General features: G+C 40.6%; 1 protein-coding gene across 5 annotated transcripts in view; it reads left to right on the forward strand.

Moving 5' to 3' along the window:
- The first annotated feature begins 830 nt into the window (after window positions 1-830).
- Window positions 831-24,476, forward strand: part of LOC133636096 (sodium bicarbonate cotransporter 3-like) — a 34,779-nt gene continuing 11,133 nt past the window's right edge. For 3 of the 5 annotated variants that reach the window (XM_062029755.1, XM_062029757.1, XM_062029759.1), the window contains exons 1-12: window positions 831-998; window positions 4,355-4,436; window positions 4,509-4,649; window positions 6,833-6,971; window positions 7,051-7,211; window positions 7,284-7,472; window positions 12,303-12,630; window positions 12,843-12,930; window positions 12,999-13,145; window positions 13,221-13,324; window positions 13,391-13,565; window positions 13,641-13,774. In XM_062029755.1, coding sequence (XP_061885739.1) covers window positions 957-998; window positions 4,355-4,436; window positions 4,509-4,649; window positions 6,833-6,971; window positions 7,051-7,211; window positions 7,284-7,472; window positions 12,303-12,630; window positions 12,843-12,930; window positions 12,999-13,145; window positions 13,221-13,324; window positions 13,391-13,565; window positions 13,641-13,774 — 1,730 coding nt within the window. In that variant the 5' untranslated portion in view covers window positions 831-956. The remainder of the gene's footprint in view (window positions 999-4,354; window positions 4,437-4,508; window positions 4,650-6,832; window positions 6,972-7,050; window positions 7,212-7,283; window positions 7,473-12,302; window positions 12,631-12,842; window positions 12,931-12,998; window positions 13,146-13,220; window positions 13,325-13,390; window positions 13,566-13,640; window positions 13,775-24,476) is intronic. The other 2 variants (XM_062029756.1, XM_062029758.1) reach the window with 1 other exon arrangement.

Here is a 24,476-nt window from a genome sequence, read left to right on the forward strand (position 1 = left end):
ATATCAACTAAAGCCCACACTTAAACTTTCCACATGCTAGATTGAATGTATTTTAAAAAGTTATTTAATAAGAAGCCAAAAAGTGCAAAAACAATAATGTTCCTGTTGGAGGAGTTGTGAATGACAGCTGGGCCACAACATTAGGTACACCTGCAGACTGCAGCACGGATTTCATATTTCAGTCATTCACAACTCCTCCACAACAGCGGCGCATGGACTTCATTTATAAGTAAAGGTAAGACCATAATAACGTTTTTTTTTAATTAAATGTGCTTTTTTGTGTGCTACAGTTTGTATGTGTAAAGTTAAAGTTAAGTTAAAGTACCAATGATTGTCACACACACACTAGGTGTAATGAAATTTGTCCTCTGCATTTGTCCCATCCCCTTGTTCACCCCCTGGGAGGTGAGGGGAGCAGTGGGGAGCAGTGGGCAGCAGCGGCGCCGCGCCCGGGAATATTTTTTGGTGATTTAACTCCCAATTCCAACCCTTGATGCTGAGTGCCAAGCAGGGAAGAATGCTGGTATGAGCTTTTAAACATAACCTGTTAACTGCTGCCAATCAAATGGTGAATAAGATACTCTTTAGGGTTCATATGTTTGTAAATCTGACTGATGAAGTCAGTGCCTCACCAACCATGAACCTCACCGCACGTCACTGGTACAACCCTAATAGAAATATAATAATACCTAAGTTATTAAAGGCCACAGTGGTGATTTGCATTAGAGAACATGAAGTTACGATGATTGGCGAAACAAAGCCGTTGCTGCGCTGTGATTGGTGGAAGGACATGGCTGTCACAAGGAGGCGGGTCTTCACGCTGGGGGTATATATGGTCCAAAACCAAAAACTCTGTAGAGAAGCAGGCGAGGAGAGAATCGTTAATGCAGTACAATATTTGATCACCTTCACGTCTGGAAGATCGTAAACCTCAGAAAGGAAGACGTGTTTTGAAAATGGAGGAGACGCGCGAACAGATGAGACCGCTGCTCACATCCGTAAGTTGTTACTCTCCTCAATTAGCTAGCTAGCTGCTCCCATCCCGCCTCAAGATGCGCTAAAGACGGCTGCCCTCGCACAGCAGCTCAAACTTGCGGAGCGCCTTGAACATGACCCATAACTTTTTAAGTAAGGCATAAAAAAATGTCAGTTGACTTCTGTTGTCAACGAGGCAAGTTCCAGGAAGTCAGCGCGCGCTCGTCACCGTTGTGGCGAAGTCCCTCGAGAAAAGTCAAACTTCTAAAACCTGCACGAAACTGTCTCCACTTTGAATTAACTTGTCTTTTAGGCACCCGAACTAGATGTCCACTAACTGACATAACAATCGGCTTGCGTCACATCCAGCTTCCAGCATTATTTAGTGAAGAAGTCGAATGTCCTCCACGTTATTCCCTCTTGTGAGCTTGCGTCCCAAACACGAGAATACTTAGTGGATGTTGGTGTGCTATCGATACCAATACCTGTATCAAAATAGGTTTCGATACTTTTCGATACATTTTCAAATAAAGGAGACCATAAAAATGTCATTATTGGCTTTTATGTAACAGAAAACAGTATGATACATTAAACATATGTTTCTTATAGAATATAATGCCTTTTATTGTCACTATACACATGTACAATGAAATTTTAAAAAAACTCCAGTATCAGTGCGACAGTCTACAAATTATGCAAAACATTGGAAGAAAAAAATTAGAAAAATAGTGCAAAAGGAGGTAAGGTGCACAGTCCAGTCCTGAGAACGATTTATGTTCAATGTGTTGTTTACAGGAAATAAATATTATACTATATACAGAAGCATTCAGATTGTGGGTGGAAAGTAAAAATTGCACACAGAGAGGTGCTAAACCAGGGGTCGGGAACCTTTTTGGCTGAGAGAGCCATGAAAGCCACATATTTTAAAATGTATTTCCGTGAGAGCCATATCATATTTTTTAACACTGAATACAACTAAATGCGTGCATTTTTAAGTAAGACCAACATTTTTAGAGTAGTCTCTTATTCTTTTTAATAACATTGTTATTCTGAAGCTAACCAATAATAAATAAAATACTTCTTACCATTAATGCGACTTATTGAACAAGTGTGGTAGTAAACGGATGGACGGATTAAAATGCATGAGAATGTTTTATATTTTGAACGTTATTTTTAGCACTGTGATTACCAGCGGAATTATTCATTACTTATCGTGTTAAGCAATGTCAGCTAAGATTTTATCTGAGAGCCAGATGCAGTCATCAAAAGAGCCACATCTGGCTCACGAGCCATAGGTTCCCTACCCCTGTGCTAAACTATAAAATCAGTGCCTATGAGAGTTCACCGTGGTTATGGTTTTAGGGGGAAAAAACTGTTCTTGAGTCTGTTTGTCTTAGAATTGATGACCCTGTAGCGCCTTCCTGAGGGCAGCAGGTCAAACAGGTCAAAGCCAGGGTGGGAGCTGTCCTTGATAAAGTTGGTAGCTCTGCTGAGGCAGCGGTAGGTGTAAATGTACATCAGGGAGGGGAGAGGGCAGCCGATGATCCGCTGTGCTGCCTTTAAAACTCTCTGGAGCCTCTCCCTGTCTGCAGCGGTGCAGCTGCCGTACCATCCTGTGATGCAGTATGTCAGCAGGCTCTCAATGGATGAGCGGTAGAAGGTCAGCAGCAGGTTGGAGTCCAGGTTGTACTTCCTGGGGACTCTCAGGTAGTGCAGCCGCTGCTCAGCAAATAACATGCAAATAACAATTTTGGCATTAGATAACTTAGTGAAGGTGCTAGAAAACTTCTCTTTTGGTAGTAAGTAAGCAAACAAAGGCTCCTAATTTGGCTGCTGACATATGTAGTTACATTTTGTGTCATTTTGCAATTCTATATTTTTGTCAAATTATGATAAGCGATAGAAAATGTATTATTCTACTGTATCTGCTTACTTTCTGTTTTAACATGTTCTATCTACACTTCTGTTCAAATATAACAATCACCAATTCTTCTGTTGTTTTCATACTTTTGTATGATACTACAAATTTTGGTATGGATCCTGTAATGGTTCAGTGGAGAAGGAGACGGCACTGAGGCAGGGATGTCCTTTAGCCTTAGGCGTATTTATTAATATAATAAAATGACGTGTGTAATAAATCCAAAGGTGTATGGTGTGATTATGTGGTGCGTCTAGCTGGTGAGTGTTAACGTACAATGTTGAAGGTGCCTCTTGTGAGAGGTGCGGAAGTCCAAAAGGGGACTGGGCAGGCTCGGAGGTCCGTGGGCAAGCAAGAGATCAAGGGCAGGAGTGAGGCGTCAGAGTCCGTGTCCAGGCGAGAGGTCGAGATCCAGGAAGGTAGCAAGAAGAAACACAGCTCGAATCCAGGGAACGAAGAGGAGCTGCAGGATGACGACACAGGACAAGACACAATGAGCACAGAGGAGGGAAAACACAAAGAGCGAGTATGCACATGAAAAGGAGCTAAAGATGTGTGGGCTTACTGAACAATACAGGTAGCTACGTTCTGGCACTGGAACGCAGGACACGCTGGCTTAAGAAAGGCGTCGAGCTCTCATCAGCGGGAGGTGTGCAGATTGCAGATTGAGCGCAGCCGCGCATGTCCATAGACGCGCTCAGAGGAGTGCACAGAAGAATGAGAGTCGGCAGGTGCTTGAGCTGTAACAGATCCAATACCAAGTAGTTACAGGATCATACATTGGTCATTATTAAAGTCCTCCTGTGTCCAATGACGTATTTCCTGAGTTATAAACAATAAAAACGACAAAAGATTTTGTGTTAATAAAAAATATTGATGTACTGTAATCATTGTATTACTGACTATACGGCTCTTGTACTTGGTATCGGCACAATCCATATTTGTATAGATCCACATATTTGTTTACATTCAGGAGCGCTAGCTTGCTGTTAGCGGTTAGGTATTGTATCCTCCTACGTTGTCAAGTGAAGCATTTTAGCTATTCCTCGTCCTGCAGGGATGATACTCGTAAGAAACTTACTTTTGTTGCCATGGAGGCGAGGATTAGTGATTTAGAAGTAGTTAAAACACTGTGGACGGACATTCGCCGCTAGATAGCTATGTTTTTAAAGCGCTGCTCTGTTTATAGCTTCACATTCATCGTTAGTTTTTAAGCCAAAATACTCCTTCTTCTGTCTCCACACTGTTTCTGCTTGTAAGTGCTCTGTGTGTGTGTTGACTCACATGTGCCTCATATTACCAGAAATGTCACCACGGCATGCCATCATGTCCATAAAAAAAAAAGGTACCGGTATTTTTCAAAGGCAGTATAGTATCTTTTTAATTTATAGTGGTGCTGTACTTCTTTAGTACTGTTATACCGGACTCAGTATTGCGCATGTTTGTTTGTGTGTGTTGCAGGGTAACGATGAGGAGGCGGTCTTGGACCGAGGGAAGGCCAACTCCACGCCCTACACCAACTTCGAGAAGGAGGACCTGGAGAGTGAGTATTGTCATTTCCAACGATGCTTTCGTCCCAGTTGCCTTGGACCTGCTGTCACATGTCCTCCGTCAGGTCACAGGGCGCTCTATGTCGGCGTTCACGTCCCATCGGGTCGACAGAGCCGGCGGCGGCACCGTCACAGAGGACACAGGCACCACCGCAGAAGGCGGGATCGTTCGGAGTGGGAAGACGAGCAAGAGTCGGCGTCACACGGTACGAACTCTGCTGTTGGCGCACACAGCCGCCGCCACTAGGGATGCACCATCTTGAGAATTTTTTTTTGATTTTTCTCCCCAAAAATGCCATTCGATTTGTGATTTTTTTCATTTTAAACATAAAAATGCATAAAATTGGGAAAATAAGGAGTGAAGGAAGACATGTTACTGTTAGACTGTCAATCAACATATTATTGTCTTAAGGTGCCACACAAGACTACATCAGGGGGGTACAAAGTGCGGCCCGCAGCTAATTTTTTTAACGGCTCCTGGCACATTGTAAAAATAGTATTAAAAAAAACGAATAACTCTAATAACAGAAAACTGCCATGCAGAGTGTTTTTCCCTTTAAAACTGTTATTGCTCAAATAATAATAATGAATCAAAATCACTTCACATCAAATATTCCACTTTGAAATAGTTTTGTGGAAAATACTGCATATGTTGTGTGTTTGCCATATAAAACTGTTCTTTGACAAAAAGGGCACAAAACAATAAAGAAAAAACATTAGAGACATTTAAAACTTAAAATCAACGGTGCTTGATCTGGAGACTTAAGTAAAAAAAAAATGGATGACTTATTTTGAACACTTTTAAGAATGGGTCCTTTTGAGGGTATTTTTTTTAAACTGTCACCGCTCAAAAAATAATAATGAATTAAGATCAATGAGTTTAGGACCAATTTGAGGCGCCACACATCAATTTGTCACATCAAATATTCCGCTTAGAATTTTTTTGGGGAAAATTGTTGCATATTTTGTTTTTTCCCATAAAAAAATGGGTTTTCTTTGACAAAAAGGGCATAATCATTTTTTTCAACTCTATATCGACAGATATACCTGAAGTTAATCTAGAGATTTAACATTAACCCTACAAAAATATTACTTTGGTCCCTGGGACCAAACTTGATGGGAAACCTAAAGGTTGAAATAAAAACGATATATTGTATTGGTTTAAAAAAAAAAAAAAAAGAGTGAAAAATATCAAAATGGCCCCCATATGCTTTGATTTTTCAGTGTGCGGCCCTCATTGGAAAAAGTTTGGACACCCCCGATCTACATCATGCTCCTAAACTGAAGACATAACTGATAAATACTATACAGTGTTTATTAGGGGTGTCAAAAAAATCTATTTTCGAATGAATCACAATTCTTAATTGTATCGATTCTTAATCGATTATAATCAGTTCAATTTTTCATTTTTTCTTTTTAAATCTGCCCTCTCCAGCCACTCGGACAAATCATATTGTTGGTGTAGATGATCATATCAGCTGTACAGATTTACTTTAGAAAATTGAAGTGCTGGATACTTATCTTGTTGCTTTATTTGTATTTGACTTTATTAAACGTTTGGGTAGTATTTTATTCAACAAAACCAGTTTTCTTTTAAGTAATATAGAAATTTATCAGAGCTGTTTAATTATTTTATGGAGGAATATAGTTAATCGTAGAATTGGCACCCAGTGTTATTAAAAAAAGTATTGATTTTGAATGGAGAATTGATTCGGAATCAAATTATTACCCCCAAAAATCGATTCGAATTGTATTATTCACAATACCTAATAATATTGCAAGTAACCATTTAAAAGGATAAATCGTTTTATTTCTCACTACTGTAAAATTGTTTGTCTTTTACCAACTTTGTTAACCTAAATAAATAAACAAAAACAAAAAAATGGACTATTTAAGTGCATTTTTTTCCCAGTTGGAAAAACTAAGTCGGACGTTGTCTTTTTTGTCTTACATCACGGCATTCTCGCTCCTTCGTCCGTGTTGATGGGCTCATATTGCCCATCTGATATAAAGCTGAAATGTTACCACAATGGGACATCCTATTTTTCCCTCCTAATTATTGTTACTTTGCGGAACATCTCACTCGCGGTTCGCGAGGCTCTCCGTCCGTGCTTCCTGTGTGTGTAAAGCTGGCGGTCTCATACACAAGGATCGTTAATGAGTGAAAAGAGGGCTCACTGCGTTCCGTTAGTTCTACTGTTAAATAAACACGCTCAGGCGCTGAGAACGATGCACGGGGTGAGACGTCTTTCTCCCTTTATGAAGCGTGAGATGAACAAAAGTGATGTCCAACAATTCTGGTTGGCGAACATGCCTGTCACTCAAATGCCGGTGTTGATTAATCGTGCAGCCCTGTGAACCGCGGCCGACTGATGCTGTGTTTCTTAAGACACGCCCTCCCAAAGGGTGCAGTTCATTCTCGGCATGGAGGATGACGATGAGGAGCACGTTCCCCACGACCTTTTCACTGAAATGGACGAGCTCGCCTTCAGGGACGGAGACACCCTGGAGTGGAAGGAGACCGCCAGGCGAGGAGGCCTTATCATTTGTGTGTCTGCACGCTGTCACACATGCTCCTTAATAATTGTTGTGTGTGTATGTGTGCAGGTGGTTGAAGTTTGAGGAGGATGTGGAGGATGGCGGCGAGCGCTGGAGTAAACCCTACGTGGCCACGCTGTCCCTGCACAGCCTGTTCGAGCTGCGCTCCTGCATCATGAACGGCACCGTGCTGCTCGACATGTGCGCCAACACCACTGAGGAGATCGCAGGTCGGCAGTGCCTCGGCAATGCCCGCGTTGTTGTTGGAACGTCGTTAAAGTGTTGCCGTCCCCACTCCGCAGACATGCTGATCGACAGTCTGCTGGCGTCCAGTCAGATGGACGAGGGCGTTCAGGACAAAGTGAGGGAGGCCATCTTGAGACGTCATCACCATCAGAACGAGAAGAGGCTGAGTAACCGCATCCCGCTCGTTCGCTCCTTCGCCGACATCGGCAAGAAACATTCTGACCCCCATCTACTGGAACGCAATGGTGAGGATGCAGTGTTTCTTCTCAGGGAACCGCTGACTTTTATCTGAAAGACTCCTCTGCTAGCGTTAGCTTAGCATTCTTCAGAGTTGGTCAGAGACAACGCTCACGCAACTAAACACGTGATCCATGTGATCACTCTGCAATGTTCTGGCTCCGCTGCGAAAGTATCCAACCCGCTGAGTCAGCATTTAAATGGTAAACATGTGTTTACACACCGTATTTTCCCGACTATAGACCACATCGGTACATAAGCCGCACCCACTAAATCTTAGAGAAATAAACTAGTTTTTCATATATCGGACTATAATATTTCCATATATCGGACTATTGTTTCCAAACGCTGTCTGTAACACGGCAGTAAAACGGCTGATCCAACAAAACAGAAGTCATCGTCATGGACCCACTAGCTTCGTAAGCTAGCTCTCCAATCAGCTAAACAGACTCAATAACTCCACGGGGACGTTTTGGGGAATTTACCGAGGAATTTGTGAAACTGAAACAATACACACAGAATGCCGTTGTAAGGTAACAATACCAACACAGACACTCGTAAACGTGCTAGCATATTAGCTAATGCTAATGACATTTGCTACATGTATACATGAAACACTCCTACAGACATCACACATGGGATGGTTTTAGTACCATATTTTTCGGAGTATAAGTCGCACCGGCCGAAAATGCATAATAAAGAAGGAAAAAAACATATATAAGTCGCACTGGAGTATAAGTCGCATTTTTTGGGGAAATGTATTAGATAAAACCCAACACCAAGAATAGACATTTGAAAGGCAATTTAAAATAAATAAAGAATAGTGAACAACAGGCTGAATAAGTGTAAGTTATATGACGCATAAATAACCAACTGAGAACGTGCCTGGTATGTTAACGTAACATATTATGGTAAGAGTCATTCAAATAACTATAACATATAGAACATGCTATACGTTTACCAAACAATCGGTCACCCCTAATCGCTAAATCCCATGAAATCTTATACGTCTAGTCTCTTACGTGAATGAACTAAATAATATTATTTGATATTTTACGGTAATGTGTTATTAATTTCACACATAAGTCGCTCCTGAGTATAAGTCGCACCCCCGGCCAAACTATGAAAAAAACTGCGACTTATAGTCCGAAAAATACAGTAAGTATTAAGGGTGTACATCTACACTTTAAATGGCGATCCAATATGAATCTCGATACGATTCACTAACAATACTTTTTAAAACATTACCATTTGATGCGATACGGTTCAATGCGATTCGATGCAAATGTAAGCTTTGCATGGTGAAAGAAAATTGAATGTATAATGTCAGAACAATGTCATGTGTTTATTTTTTAATTAGACAGATACAAAAACAGGTTAAAGTTAAAGTACCAATAATTGTCACACACACACTAGGTGTGGCGAAATTATTCTCTGCATTTGACCCATCACCCTTAATCACCCCCTGGGAGGTGAGGTGGGCATTGGGCAGCAGCGGTGGCCACGCCCAGGAATCATTTTTGGTGATTTAACCCCCAATTCCAACCCTTGATGCTGAGTGCCAAGCAGGGAGGTAATGGGTCCCATTTTTATAGTCTTTGGTATGACTCGGCCGGGGTTTGAACTCACAACCTACCGATCTCAGGGCAGACAGTTCCTGTATTATTAGCAAATAGTAGAACTATCAACTTTAAGGCATTGCAATCCATAAACTTAAAGTAAAGAAGATGTGTGAATTAAAAAATGCAAACTATGATTAGAACTGTAAATGAATTTTCTTCTGTTGAATCTTAGTTCAGTTGTATTATTATTTGTTCTACATTGTTAAATGTTAGAGTATCAAATTTGATCAAAAGACTAATAGGTTGAGATATTTATGAACGAACTAAATCTGTTGACTGGCTCATTCACATGAACGATAGTTTTTATTTGAAGCGTGACAGTAATGAAACATTTACATCTCAACCAAGGCCGAAACAGTGGCAGCTTTGCACAGAGTGGGTGTGCGTCTACTCTCTGCTCTGACTGGAGTGGAATGGACTTGATTGTGATTGCACTTAAAAGTACAACGACATGTGTTTTCAGTACAAGATGTCTAAGAGCAGACATTCATTACACAGGGGAGCACCTGTGAGGAACGGCTTACAGCAGCACCGTTTCTACGTGGAGGACATTAGAGTGTTACGCGCTTTCATGTCTCCAAACATCAAAAAGGAAATTGCTGAATTTGTTGCTAGTCGTTTTTGACAAAGAAAGTCACGAAGAGGAGTTGGAAAGATTCTAGGCTTAGCGGGAAAGTCGCCAAGTTGACAACACTACGCTGAGGTGTGTGTGAAAAATAGACGCAAAGACCCGCCTTACATTGCTTCTGACTGGTTTACATTGCGTGGTGATTTCCCTGGTTGGCTAGATTCAGGCACAATAATTTATGGATTGGTCTGTGATTGGTTCCTTTGGTGAGTCAATCAGAATTACTCCAACTACGGCAGGCCGCGAGGAAACAAGTATAGAAAATAGATGTGGAGTAATTAAGGGGGAAAATAAGCATGAGAAATGTCAAGTGTGGTGTCTGGCATGAGAAAGGGTTAAATTGTGTGACTCTTATGCTCAAAGCGTGAGGCTTGGCAGCTCAGAGCTAGGTCTTTAGCGCAAGGAACAGTGTAGTAAATGTTGTGATTACCTCGCAGAGTCTTATCTCCCTCATCGCCGGCTTGAGTGTCTTGATGAGTCACAACAGGCGATTGCTCAGATTAGTTGTGCTGCACGACTTTATCGCTGATTTCCAAACATCACGAATGGCCATACTTTCATCTAACTGACCATGCTTTAAAACAACACACACTTTAGATTTAATATTTGGGGTTTGCAATGTTTGTAAACTCTTTTGGGTGCTGTCAGCCATGATGTTGCTTTGTCGTTGTCAGTCACAAACGAGAACGGTACTCTCGTATTACATCAGCACAGAAGTCTCGCAAGATTAGAGCGACCATATTTTGTATCAGATCCACAATCAACCGATCTAGTACTTTTCAGAGGCTCGCCAAACGATGTATTCATATCTCTAAAGTTAAAATCGGTTATCAGTTTGTACCCATTATTTTTTACATCCCTAGCAAGTATGAATTGTTTTAGTTATATTGTCAAACTTACAAACGTTGCTTGGAGTGATGAATGAACAATCCATACGATTAGAACGCTATGGACGATGGAACAGCACTTGGAACAGCACTTCTACTTGCGGTTCAAAGCTTAAACAGCAGGAATTCACATTCAACCAGCAGCACCTGCAGTGAGCGAACTTCATCCAAAACATGGCGCCATAGCACAAACAATAACACACCATTTAAGTTTCTTTTTTAATGAAAACTATTTGCATTATGGCTGTCAGCAAGAAAAATCCATAAATTAGCCGCACTGTTTTGTAAGCCACAGGATTCAAAGCGTAGGAAAAAAAAATGGCTTATAGTCTGGAATTTTTGGTAATAAAGTGTTCAATCATTAATGACCGGTCCCTCCAGGATGCTGCGATTGCGCCAATGCTCGCGACTTCCCTGCACATTTTGGCCAAGCAGGATCACTTTTGTGAATCAAGCTTGTCTCTGAACGGGGCTCAAACACGCACATCAACTGTCTAATCCAGTGATTCTTAAACTGTGGTACTAGTCAGAGTTGTGTAAAGAAAGACCGACTCGGTTTCGGACCACCTCCTATATGATTGGTCAAAAGGCCCTCATGCGACTGCAGGGCGCCATGTTTGCTTCCAACTTTGAGCAGACCACATCTGGGGTTATTGCATACACTGCACTTTTTTAATTAAAGAGGTTTTTTTGCCATGTAACCATACATAGTTGACATACTGGTTGTTTTTTTTTATGTTTTATTGATTTTCATGATAACAGACATACAAGCAAATTAACAGTCCATTAACTATGGATTGTACTTCAAGTACAACAATTTATGAAAAATATATGCGTATACCGTATATATATGTATAAATATATTTATACATCAAATAATATATATATTTACTGTATATACATATTTTTGTGTGTGTGTGTATATATGTATGGATATATATTTATATATATATATATTTATATATATATATGTATATATATATATATATATATATATATATATATATATATATATATATATATATATATATATATAATGTGTATATATGTGTGTGTATATATGTATACATGTATATGTATATGTATATGTATGTATATGAGTATATATAATTGGAGACAACCACCACAGTTGACATACTTCACACGAAAGTCACAATTTCTCCATATTTGTTGGTCCCAAGCTAATGAGGATTTTGGCAAAATGAGGGTAATACGTTTTTTGGTCATTGTGTGTATTTTCTTTACGTTCAGACAGCCTGCTCATCACTAAACCATGCATTGATTTATACAGTGGAGAGCGTCAAATACAGCCGCAAAACTATATTTTGAGGAAATAAAAGCATCTGTTATTGTAAGTTTATGAGCTGGAGTATGTTTAAAACTCTATTTAGTATTATTATGGTTTATTTTTTTCAGGAAAACTTACGTCAGAACGGCCAGAATTCATGCTTCCGAAGCAAACATGGCGCCCTGTAGTCAAAGGTTTTATTAAACAAATATATTTTATATTTTAGGCCACTGTAACATTACCCCCAGTTTGAACAGTAAAAATGTGTTTGAATATACGAAACTTAAACACAGCACTTAAATCACGTGATTCCTTGGCGTGCCACTAGATAGAGCCCGCAAACAAAGTTTTAGAATCACTGTTAGGAATGTACTAGCGACTCCCAGACGTCAAGCTTCTTCCTGTGCGAACAGGTCTCCCCGCGTCTCCTCAGTCGGCTCCTGGGAACCTGGATGGCAGAAATGGGGGTGAAGGTCACGCCGGTGGAGGAAGTGGTGAAAACAGCGCGGTGGACTTCAGCAAGGTGAGACACGCTGCTGTCCCCTGCTGGTTGTGCAGGTCATCACAGCCATCTTTGTTTCAGGTGGACATGAACTTCATGAAGAAGATTCCCCCCGGTGCAGAAGCCTCCAATGTGCTGGTGGGAGAAGTGGACTTCCTGGAGCGCCCCGTCATTGCCTTTGTGCGCCTCTCCCCCGCCGTGCTCCTCACCGGACTCACAGAGGTCCCTGTACCCACCCGGTGAGCTCTAGAACCACGCCTCCATTTCTGGAGCTCGGGTTCTGACTCCTCTGGCAGCTCCCGCCATCAGTGTGTGAATGTGTGTGTGTGAATGGGTGAATGTGGAAAATAGTGTCAAAGCGCTTTGAGTTCCTTAAAAAGGTAGAAAAGCGCTATACAAGTACGACCCATTTACCATTTACCATTTACCATTTCCTCTCTCGACCAATCAGGTTCCTCTTCCTTCTACTGGGTCCGTTTGGAAAAGGTCGGCAGTACCACGAGATTGGACGCTCCATGGCCACACTGATGACGGACGAGGTGCCGCCTTCAAGCCTGTCCAGTCATGTGACAGTACCGCATGGTCTGACGTGTCTTGTCACTCGTAGATTTTCCACGACGTTGCATACAAGGCAAAGGACCGGAACGACCTGCTGTCAGGGATTGACGAGTTCCTGGACCAGGTGACGGTGCTCCCGCCGGGTGAATGGGACCCCAGCATCCGCATCGAGCCCCCAAAGAGCGTGCCGTCTCAGGTGGGATGCCTCGGCCTGCAGGCACGCTAATTAGCATGCTAACATTTCACTATCTTGTTTGTCTTGACTCTGCAGGAGAAGAGGAAGATCCCGCCTATGCCCAACGGCTCCGCCCACAGCTCTGACATCGTCAAAGACGCAGGGCATCAGACTGGACCAGAGCTGCAGAGGACCGGAAGGTCCGACCATGATGCGCGTGATCCACGTTAGCAATGAGGCTGCTAACGTTCTGTGGCGTGCGGCAGGCTTTTTGGTGGTTTGGTGAAGGATATCCGGAGGAAAGCGCCCTTCCTACTGAGTGACATCACAGACGCCGTCAGCCTGCAGTGTTTGGCGTCCGTCCTTTTCCTGTACTGCGCCTGCATGTCGCCCGTCATCACTTTCGGAGGCCTTCTCGGAGAAGCCACCAAAGGGAATATAGTAAGGAGCTGTGTACTGCTGCCGGTCGCCGTGCCTTCACAAGGTACAAGGTCTGACGCTCCCTGTCCTTCTTAGAGCGCCATCGAGTCTCTGTTTGGGGCTTCTCTGACAGGTGTGGCCTACTCTGTCTTTGCGGGTCAGCCTCTCACCATCCTGGGCAGCACTGGGCCCGTTCTGGTCTTTGAGAAGATCCTCTTCAAGTTTTGCAGGTTAGTTGTTGACGTTGGGATGTGACGGTAAAGGACTTATAGCTAAAATAGTTGTATAAACACATTATTTGAGAAACTAAACTGTTCAATTGTGTACATTGAACCCAACGGTTGTGCTCTCTTAGAGTGATCGAGCTGTAGTCGAACCAATAATGACAACAGGAAGTGAACAACGTTCCCTCTATTGCGCACTGCTTAAGCGTCTTCTGCACACAGCAAATCTATGCCACGCACAAAATCTAACGCATAACAATATGTTCTGTATGATTTTGCAATGCAACTGTGAGTGACAGGTGACAACAAGCGGCCAAACAATGGTCATCAACCCTGTTCTATTATTGTAACGTCTGTCGAGACGATTTAAGGAGGAAAGGGATTTGAACGATCACTTTATTGAGCAAAACTGTTTATATTCGGCCGTAAGCACACCAAACACCCCCCCAGGGGAGACCGAAAGCAATGGATGTCGAGTGGGTCTGACATAGTATTGTGAAAGTCCAGTCCATAGTGGATCTAACATAATAGTGAGAGTCCAGTCCATAGTGGGGCCAGCTCATGGCACTTAGCCACTAGCTGAGTTTCCATTACCCCACAAAATCTAAATATCGCAATAAGAAACTGCTAACAGAAACACCCCTATTTCAGAAAACTCTCAAATATCGCTAAAACATTTTTTGCGCTCTCATGAGGTAGTTTTTGAGACGTTTCGATGTTGAAGTGTTTCCTAAAGGCATGATGGAAACATTTACAGGGCACCTAAAAACCGAACCGGTGGGGTGCCAAATGCCAATGCAGGAAAACTAGGGCAGACAGTAGGGGTGTGGGAAAAAATCGATTCGAATTCAAATCGCGATTCTCACGTTGTACAATTCAGTATCGATTCTCATTTTTCAAAAATCGATTTTTATTTTAATTTTTAATTTTTTTAATTTTTTTAATTTTTTCTTTTCTTTTCTTTTTTATTAATCAATCCAACAAAATAATACAAAGCAATACCATAACAATGCAATCCAATTCCAAAACCAAACCCGACACAGCAACACTCAGAACATCAATAAACAGAGCAATTGAGAGGAGACGCAAACACGACACAGAACAATCCAAAAGTAGTGAGACAAAAATGAATATTATCAACAACAGTATCAATATTAGTAACAATTTCAACATAGCAGTGATTAAAAATCCCTCATTGACATTATCATTAGACATTTATAAAAAAATTAATAAAAAAAAAGAACAATAGTGTCTCAGTGGCTTACACTTGCATCCCATCTCAAAAGCTTGACAACACACTGTGTCCAATATTTTCACAAAGATAAAATAAGTCATATTTTTGGTTCATTTAATAGTTAAAACAAATTTACATTATTGCAATCAGTTGATAAAACATTGTCCTTTACAATTATAAAAGCTTTTTACAAAAATCTACTACTCTGCTTGCATGTCAGCAGACTGGGGTAGATCCTGCTGAAATCCTATGTATTGAATGAATAGAGAATTGTTTTGATTCGGAAAAATATCGTTTTTGAATCGAGAATCGCGTTGAATCGAAAAAAATCGATTTATAATCGAATCGTGACCCCAAGAATCGATATTGAATCGAATCGTGGGACACCCAACGATTCGCAGCCCTAGCAGACATGTTGTCTTGGTCTCGCTTCCGATTGGTGGGTCCGGGGGAGCGAGGCGGCACCGCCGCATCAAGACGTCTCGCGGTTCCTTTCCTGGTAAAAGATGCTGACCCGCAGGCTCGGTGAGACCCACATGCTCGAACAGTGTCAAGGGGCCCGTAGGTCTCCGATCAGTCGGATGGGGGGGGGAGCAAGGCCGTCTGGCGTGTCCCTTCTCGGGAATAGAGGCCGACGCGGAGGCTCGGAGAGACCCACATGCCCGAACAATGTCAATCGGGCCATAAAGACGTTGCCTTTGAGCGATCACCCGCTGCCTTCGTCTTCTATTGACATCACGGCAACAGCAGTGGCTACAATATCTTCCTCAAAGTGGAGTCTCTCTGGATGAGATTTTACGAGAATTACGGCTCATGACGCAAAACACCCTTTAATAGAAACAACTACAAGTCGCAAATGTACTTTGTCAAAATTTTAGAAGTAACACTTTTACTTTGCGAAACACTGCAATGAAAACGCAGCTTGTGATGCGTACACAAAAAGTCGGACCACTCCAACACCACACATAAAGTGTAAATTTCAGATTATTTCAGATGTGTGCTTAATAATTTATTACGAATGTTAATTTATGAAACTTAATTATGAAATGCTGTTCCGAGATTACAGAAATGCTCATAAAAAGATATATTTTACAGATAGAAAGCTACAGGAATGTACACTTTATCCCATGCTTACATCTCATTGTGCAACATGTGAATGTTTTAAGGGGAACTAAATCTGATCACAAGGGGTACAAATTATTTCCAAAGTAGGACCTCCAACCAGACATACAATACTAGTACATAGCTCATGAAAAACAATATTATTTTTGTTATTTGCATGGTAAGTGGGCCAAATCACCTATATCAGAAAATAATGTAATGGAAATCACTGCTGTCATTTTATTATAGTAATAAGATATTTAAATTGTTATGTCAGGTGTGATGCTTGTATAGCCACAGTATGCAAGTCTGACGTTGCTCACACATGCTCCACTGAATGCTCAGGGAGTTTTTGCGTTTGCACACATGAAAAATTAGAGGGAACATTGGAATGAAAACTACTCTAAAACCTTTACAACTCACAAAAACTCAAATACAAATGATATGCCTAATAAAAAGCCAGAACAATATGTATGATTTATTCTACCAATGTAAGTGTATTGTGTGTCAATCGAGTTTTTGTTTTATAAATAAAACCTGGTTCAAAAGTCCTTTTTGAGCACATTCAACAATACCGCGTTAGTAATGATAACCGTGATAATTTTGATCACAATAACATTCCTACAGCCTACAGAACTACAATAATTTTGCAGAAAAATAAGCATATCTGTTTTTTTAGGAAAGGATACACAACTTTTCAAACTAAAAACAAACCGCCACACCCTGTCATGGCTGCATAATGTAACATGTGTAGCGCTCAGAATCCGCATGTTGATGTTTTTGCTTACAAATGATTCAGCAGGAAGATCAAGACAGAACGTAAAATATTTGTTTTTGAATTTATTTAAACCGGTACAGTACTTAGTTTTAGCTACAAAGCACATTTTTACCTGTAGTCTGTGTAAAAAGCAGACAATCAACGTTTATTTAGTGACCCCTGACCCCTGTGCGTGTCAAGATGGCCGCCACCCTCACAAGGGGAAGAGCAGGAAGCCGCTGAAGGTGCTGTGGTGGTTGCTGTTGTCCCAAATCTGAGTGTTGTGCCACAGGTACAGCGAGAGCTTGTCGCCCCTCTCCAGCTGCAGCGTGGCGCCATTGGACGCTGTGTCGCTGCCCTCGCCCGACTGCTGCTCGTGGGCGATGAGCTGGATCTGTTCGTTGTTCTTGTAGAGCACGGCGCTCATTGGGAAGTTGGTGGGGGCGTTAGCGGTGAAGCGGATGTAATAGACGCCGCGAACGGGAGCTGTGAACTCTCCTGCAAGATGAAGTGCACAGATCTAAGCGAGATTACGATGCTAATGCTAATCATTTTCCAGACCAACACAGTTCGTGCTGAGAGGTGTGCCACGTGGTCGCCACTCACCTGTCTCCGGGTTGTACGCCTCGCCGACATTAGTCAGCACGTCTTTGTAGAGGAGCTTCTTATTTCCTGACGTTGTCTTCTGAAGACCGTCACCACCCAGCGACGCCGCAAACGCCACCTTTGGCACATCTGCACAAGACGGTGAATGCGTTTTAGTAGCAGCTCTGGGCGTGTCCTCTTCACCACGACGTTAAGAGGTGAAAAAGGATTTCAGACTGACCTCTCATGGCCTTCAGCTCCTTCTCCGTGGTCTCCAGGCGGTCTTTGAGTTCTGCCGACACACAACCATGATTTAATTCGGTTCTCACACCCAGTGTGACGTGCGGAAACAAGTACCGCACCTGAATTGTCAGCCTGGACCCGCGTCACTGACGCTAGAAGGCTTTTCATCTCTGATTCAACGTCAAACTTCATCGGAGGCTCATCCACCCTTCAGCGCCAACAAACACAACGATCTGATAAAGATGTGAGCAGTGGATCCAACTCTTGGACCAGAACCCCAGAAACGTAAAAGTATGTTTGTTTTAAGCCTTGTCTTAAAGGGGAACTGCACTTTTTTTTCAAATGTTTTTCTTTTTTTATGCATTCTAAGTAGGGATGTCCGATAATGGCTTTTTGCCGATATTCCGATATTGTCCAACTCTTAATTACAGATACCGATATCAACCGATACCGATATATACAGTCGTGGCATTAACACATTATTATGCCTAATTATGTATGGTGAAGATAAGGTCCTTTTTTAAAAAAATTATAAAATAAGATAAATGAAAAACATTTTCTTGAATAAAAAAGAAAGTAAAACAATATAAAAACAGTTACATAGAAACTAGTAATTAATGAAAATGAGTAAAATTAACTGTTAAAGGTTAGTACTATTAGTGCACCAGCAGCACGCACAATCATGTGTGCTTATGGACTGTATCCCTTGCAGACTGTATTGATATATATTGATATATAATGTAGGAACCAGAATATTAATAACAGAAAGAAACAACCCTTTTGTGTGAATGAGTGTAAATGGGGAGGGAGGTTTTTTGGGTTGGTGCACTAATTGTAAGTGTACCTTGTGTTTTTTATGTTGATTTAATAAAAATAATAATAAAATAAAATAAAAACGATACCAATAATAAAACAACAGATTTCCGATATTACATTTTAAAGAATTTATCGGCAGGCCGATATTATCGGACATCCCTAATTCTAAGTCGTAAAATACTGCTAGTATGGAGTGGCTAACAATGTAGCTGAAGGGAGTACTATATTGCGCCCATAAAGCCCTCTTAAAAACATTTGAAAAGCTTCAACAATACTCCATTTACAAGTCGTGACCTGAATATTAACCAATTATTAGTGTTGTTGTTATTGTAAGCGCTAACGCAGACAAACTACTTTTAGCTGCTAACTAGCTTATGCTGCTATATTGACATATTGAGCGGCTGCATCGCCTCTGAGTTGGTGAAAGTTAATTCTAGATTATAAATCATGCCTCTCACCTGGATAGTAGAAGGTTGTGGACATAAACCCAAAAGATCGTCAACTTTGACATCCAACTTAGACCCGCAGATGGCAAGAAAGACACAAAAAGACGCTCGTTTGCAACACCTTATTTTGTTTAACCTTTGGTGAGGATTATGAGGAATTTTTCATCTAAACGGGAAGATATAAACATCCCATCAATCTGCATCCCTGTGAGAGCAGACATTGTACAGTAAGTGATTGTTTTATCATGTTCGTAGTTTGTATTTCTTGTTTTGCACTCAGCAATACTGCTACATGACGCTTATGTGCTGTTGAAGGGAAACAGGATCGTTGTGATACATCTGAGAAATAGATGCACTGCTGTATGCTTAAAATGAGCAAAATATGTAAATATTATTATGAATGTTACTGCATTACATATATACTTACAGCGTGTATATAAAACCTTGATGGAGTTGTTTGGATGTTTTTTAGAGCGCTTTAAAGGCGGAATAAAGCGGCTCACATTAGCTTCATTGTTAGCTTACTTTTGCTAGCATTTATTTATGACTTAGAATGCATAAAAAAAAGAAAAACAAATGTGTTATTGTCTTACATAATGATTGTGAATGACAGACACAATTCCAAAAAAGTGCAGTTCCCCTTTAAACCAACACACACAGATAATTCAAAGCTGTGGGCTCAGCTCCCTTTTCTTTCCTTCTTCTGTCTGGCTTTAGAACGGAAGTTGCTGTGTGTGGGTCACCGTGGTTACAGTCTGGTTCTTACCAGGGGAAGACCAGGAAGCCACTGAACGTGCTGTGATGATTGCTGTTGTCCCAAATCTGGGTGTTGTGCCACAGCACCATCTTCAGCTTGTCACCCTTCTCTAGCAGCAGGGCGGCGCCGTTGGATGCCGTGTCGCTGCCCTCTCCCGACGGCTGCTCGTGGGCAATGAGCTGGATCTGAGCGTTGTTCTTGTAGAGCACAGCGCTCATTGGGAAGTCGGTGGGGGCGTTGGCTGTGAAGCGGATGTAGTAAACGCCGCGAATGGGTGCTGTGAACTCTCCTGTAGGACAGACATATCTGAGTCAGAATATAAAGCTAATGCTAATGCTAATCATTTTCTAAACACAGTTCGTACTGCATTTGGGTCTGATCGTCTAAAGTTCTAAATAACAAGTGCTAAATAGTGCGTACAACATGGGTGTACGAACATTTAGAGTTGGGGGCCGCATTGGGCTAAAAAAAAATTGGTCGAGGGCCGACTGCATGTAAAGTAATTGTGTGTATATATATATATATATATATATATATATATATATATATATATATATATATATATATATATATATATATATATGTAAATACATACATATATAGTCTATACATTAATATGTCAAAATATTATATTACTATAATGGATATATCATTTCTAATTAGAAATGAAGAGTATATGAAAGTTTGAAGTTCCTGACCCCTTCTCAAGGTTTTGTAATCAATCAGAAATATCAAGCATCTAAAATGCGCAAAACGTAAATTTTCTTGCACCATGACTAGGGAAGGTTGTTTGCATTGGGTCATATAAGTAAAATTACTGACCTGAGATACTCACGTTGTCCCCTACATGGCGAACTAGTAACAGCATCAACAATTTCAGACTGTTAAAATGAAAGCAATCTCCCTGTGGGTAAGATTCCTGAATAAACTGATGACGTCTCACGGGCCGTTTGAATGAGGATTTAGCATGTATACCGGCTGTCACCATCAGGCATGTGATTTTTACGTCTATAGTCAGAAATCCGTCTTTTTTTATCTCTTTCCATTAAAATTATTAACTTAATAATCGAAGCTACGTAGCGAAGCAACTCCACCTCCTGACTAGGGACCTGCGGCCCCCAGACCGCCGGCTTATTTTCAGTCTTCATTAAGTTCAAATCACATGCCTGCACAATGGAGACACTCATTTTCTGCACATTCATGACATCATGCTCCAACCTGTAGCAGGGGAGTCAAACTCACTTTCGTTGAAGGCCACATCACAGTTACGGCTTCCCTCAGAAGGCAGCTTTTACCAGTGTATAATCATCTAATTAAATTATTAGTGCTGTCAAAAATAACAAGTTATCTCTTGTGGTTGATTATCAAAAAATTATCGCATAAATCATGTATATTTGCAGATTAATCAACGGTTTTATTTTGACCGTACATGTTGCTTTACCTTAACCGTGGATGGTTACTCAAAAGTTGGCGCAGGACATTATACGCTCAGTGGTCAAATGAATGCATACGTCAGTGCAAAGGTGAGTGAGTAGACACCGACTTTGCAAATTGCACTTCAAATTACACTCAGATGGGACTTTAGATAAAACCGTTACCAAGTTTTGGCAAATAAATGACGCACATTCAAGTACCGGTAAGTTTACATTTTTTTACTGTATGACATTCTGACAATAAATTTGCATTTATGTCCAGACATAGGGCTTTTTTAAAGTTATTTTAAATTATACAAGTGATTCAACATGATTAATCCAAATTCAAAATGGTGATTAACCCTTGGGGGATCCCTCAAATGTGGTGAATGTTACTGTATAGGTTTTAAGTCATCTATAAAGTGTAAGGCAACAGCGTCTCCTTGCCACTCTCGCTGGATTAATGATGTTCTGTATTTTTTCCAACTGGAGAAGTTTAGGCTGACATTAAATGGTTGTTCTGGAAAGTTTCAAGAACTGTGGGGTTCCTTTTAATTAACCCTGATTGAATCACAATTGAAATGTGGGTGGTTGATGAGCCTTTTGTGCGCTCATGGGTTGCTAAGTCTCTCTAAGGCCATTCAGGAATGCAGCTGTCTGTGGTTTCTTACTTTATTTATTATTATTTTGTTTCTTTTATACTAGTAGGGAGAAAAACACTGCATTTGATGTTTACTAGATTTAAATGTTTCTGAAAATCAATAAATGTTTTTTTTTTTTTAAAGTAAATAATCTATATCTTTACTTTCAATGCTTAAATCTCTAGATCAACTTCAAATCTATCTGTTGTGTTTTAGTTTGTTTGTTTGTTTTATGCCCTTTTTTGTCAAAGAAACCCAATTTTTTCATGGCAAAAACACAAACTGCAATATTTGTGCACGCACACGCAATATTTTTGTAACCACGTTCTACATAACTCTTAAGTCACTACCAACTCACCGACATTGTTTTTTCTATTACATTTACTGAATAATTATTGGCAGATTCAAAGCAACTATGCGTCTAATTTGAATAATATGGTACTCTATGGCAGGGATTCTTAACCTTTTTTACTTCGGGGGCCAACTTTTCTACTATTAATAATCTTACTCTTGATTTTAATCACATTCAGGAATTATATCTTACCTACTTACAGTTTGCTATCTTGTCAAATAAAATGAAAGCATGTGTTAATCACAAATATCATAATCAAGGCTTAGGTCAGGCTGATTACAAACATACTTAACAAATATACTGCAAAAGAATGGACTCAAACTGACGAAAAATAAATGTACATGCAATTACACTGTGCTAAAATAAATACATTCAAACTAAATTAATAATAATATATATTTCTTAAAAAACTGTCAATAAAATAAAGTGCATGTGAAAATACAGCTTCACCACTTTATGACTTTAGCCCCAGACTTTTTCTCTGTTTGATAATGTCATTGCTGTCATAATTGGTGGAAAAGTGCATTACAACTAAGTACAGCTTGGCCCCTATGAACCATAGTTGAGAAACACATATTTTTTGGCGGCCCTCTAGTGGAAACTTGCGGCCCAACACTGGTTCAGAAACACTGCTCTATGGTACCCTGGCGGTATCTAGTGGTTTATGGGTCAAATCACACTGCTAATAGGATTTGGGAAATGCTTGGATACATTTGGTTTTTAATGGAAAACAGTTATAAAATAACAGGTTTACAGTTTATCGGAAAATTGCCATTTTAAAAGAGAGTCAATGGGGGACAAGAGTCCCGGGGAACTCCAATGTATACTCACTAAATAGCTTGTGCTAGAAATAACTTTAAAGACGCAAATTCTGAGATGAATTCCTCCTGTGGCCATATTTCATCCCGCTAACTTTTAAAATGAACATTCCGTTGCATGATGACATTTTCAAAGGCAGTAAAAAAGACCCACAAATGTTCTAGGGTTACTCATGGTAAATCCAAATTCAAAATTGCGATTAATAATCTTTTTTTTTTAAAACATTAGACGGCACTAATTATTACACATTTGCCTATGCATGTAATCTTTTGTATAGGAATTGATGGATAACTTGCTTTGAAATCATAAACCAGGGTGACAAGCAAATATATATTTAGTTAAAAAAAACAAAAAAAATCATGATCAGATAATATTAAAGTCAAAATAAATGCAATTTTTACATCAAAATAAAAATACATTTACTGACTCATATTATTTCCGGGTTTTTGTGGGCCAAATAAAAAATTGTGGCGGGCCAGATCTGGCCCCCCGGGCCTTGAGTTTGACACCTGTGCTGCAGAGTTTTGGGGTGTTGGACAGTCACTTTTGGGCACAACACCAACACTTTGGCGTGCTGGAATGACCCAGAAGCAATTGGCAAAGATGTATATGAAAAACACTGTGAGAAACAACAGCACTGTTAGATTTTTTAACCCCAAAATGTGGGTTTTAATACACGCAAACCTGTAGTAGATCAGACCCTCTGTCTCACTCTGTCCACGCTTACCTGTAGCGGCATTATAAGCCCCGCCCACGTTGGTCAGGACATCCCTGTAGATAAGATCTTGGTTTCCGGATGTCGTCTTCTGGGCGCCGTTTCCTCCCAGCGAGGCAGCAAAGGCCACTTTTGGACTTTCTGCACCCAGAAAACTGCTTGTGTCACCCTTTTGTCCTCAACGGCAACCTGCAGATTCGCTCACCTCGGACTGTCTTCAGCTCCCTCTCGGCCTCATCCAGACGATCCATCATGGCTGTTACCATGGAAACACGGTAAACACAGGCAGTTAGGGGTGGAGAAAAAAATAACGATATAATATATTTTAAGCAATAAATACATTTTAATATTTTTGGATCATTCGACTGTTAGTAAAATTAATTATTACTGTCATCCAGTGCAGGGATTCTTATCCTTTTCGGACTCAGGCCCCAAGTTTTCTACTACAGAGGGGCCAGGGGACCACTCAAATATTACCACTGAACTAGATGAGGCAATTCCTGAAGGAATTGCGTGTGAATGCTCCAATGCTGAAGTTGAACTGAAATCCTGGAATTTTTTTAGAATTGTTGAAAGGGAGCACACAATTCCCAAACAGGCTGGATATTTTGAAGTTGGAACAGTTTGAATCAGATAAAAAATGTGGCAGTTGTGGAACTTTGAAGAATGTCCCATTGATTTCAATGGGAATTTCCAAAATAATTGAGAATTTCGGAAAAAGCGGGAATTTTTTTGAAAATGGTAAAAAACTTGAATGCTCTGAATTAGTTGAAATGGTTGGTGTTGACATTTTTCAAATCGGTCGAGAAATGTTGATGTAGTAACATGTT

The sequence above is a fragment of the Entelurus aequoreus genome, linkage group LG20 (genome assembly GCF_033978785.1).
Source record: "Entelurus aequoreus isolate RoL-2023_Sb linkage group LG20, RoL_Eaeq_v1.1, whole genome shotgun sequence".
Taxonomy (NCBI): Eukaryota; Metazoa; Chordata; class Actinopteri; order Syngnathiformes; family Syngnathidae; genus Entelurus; species Entelurus aequoreus.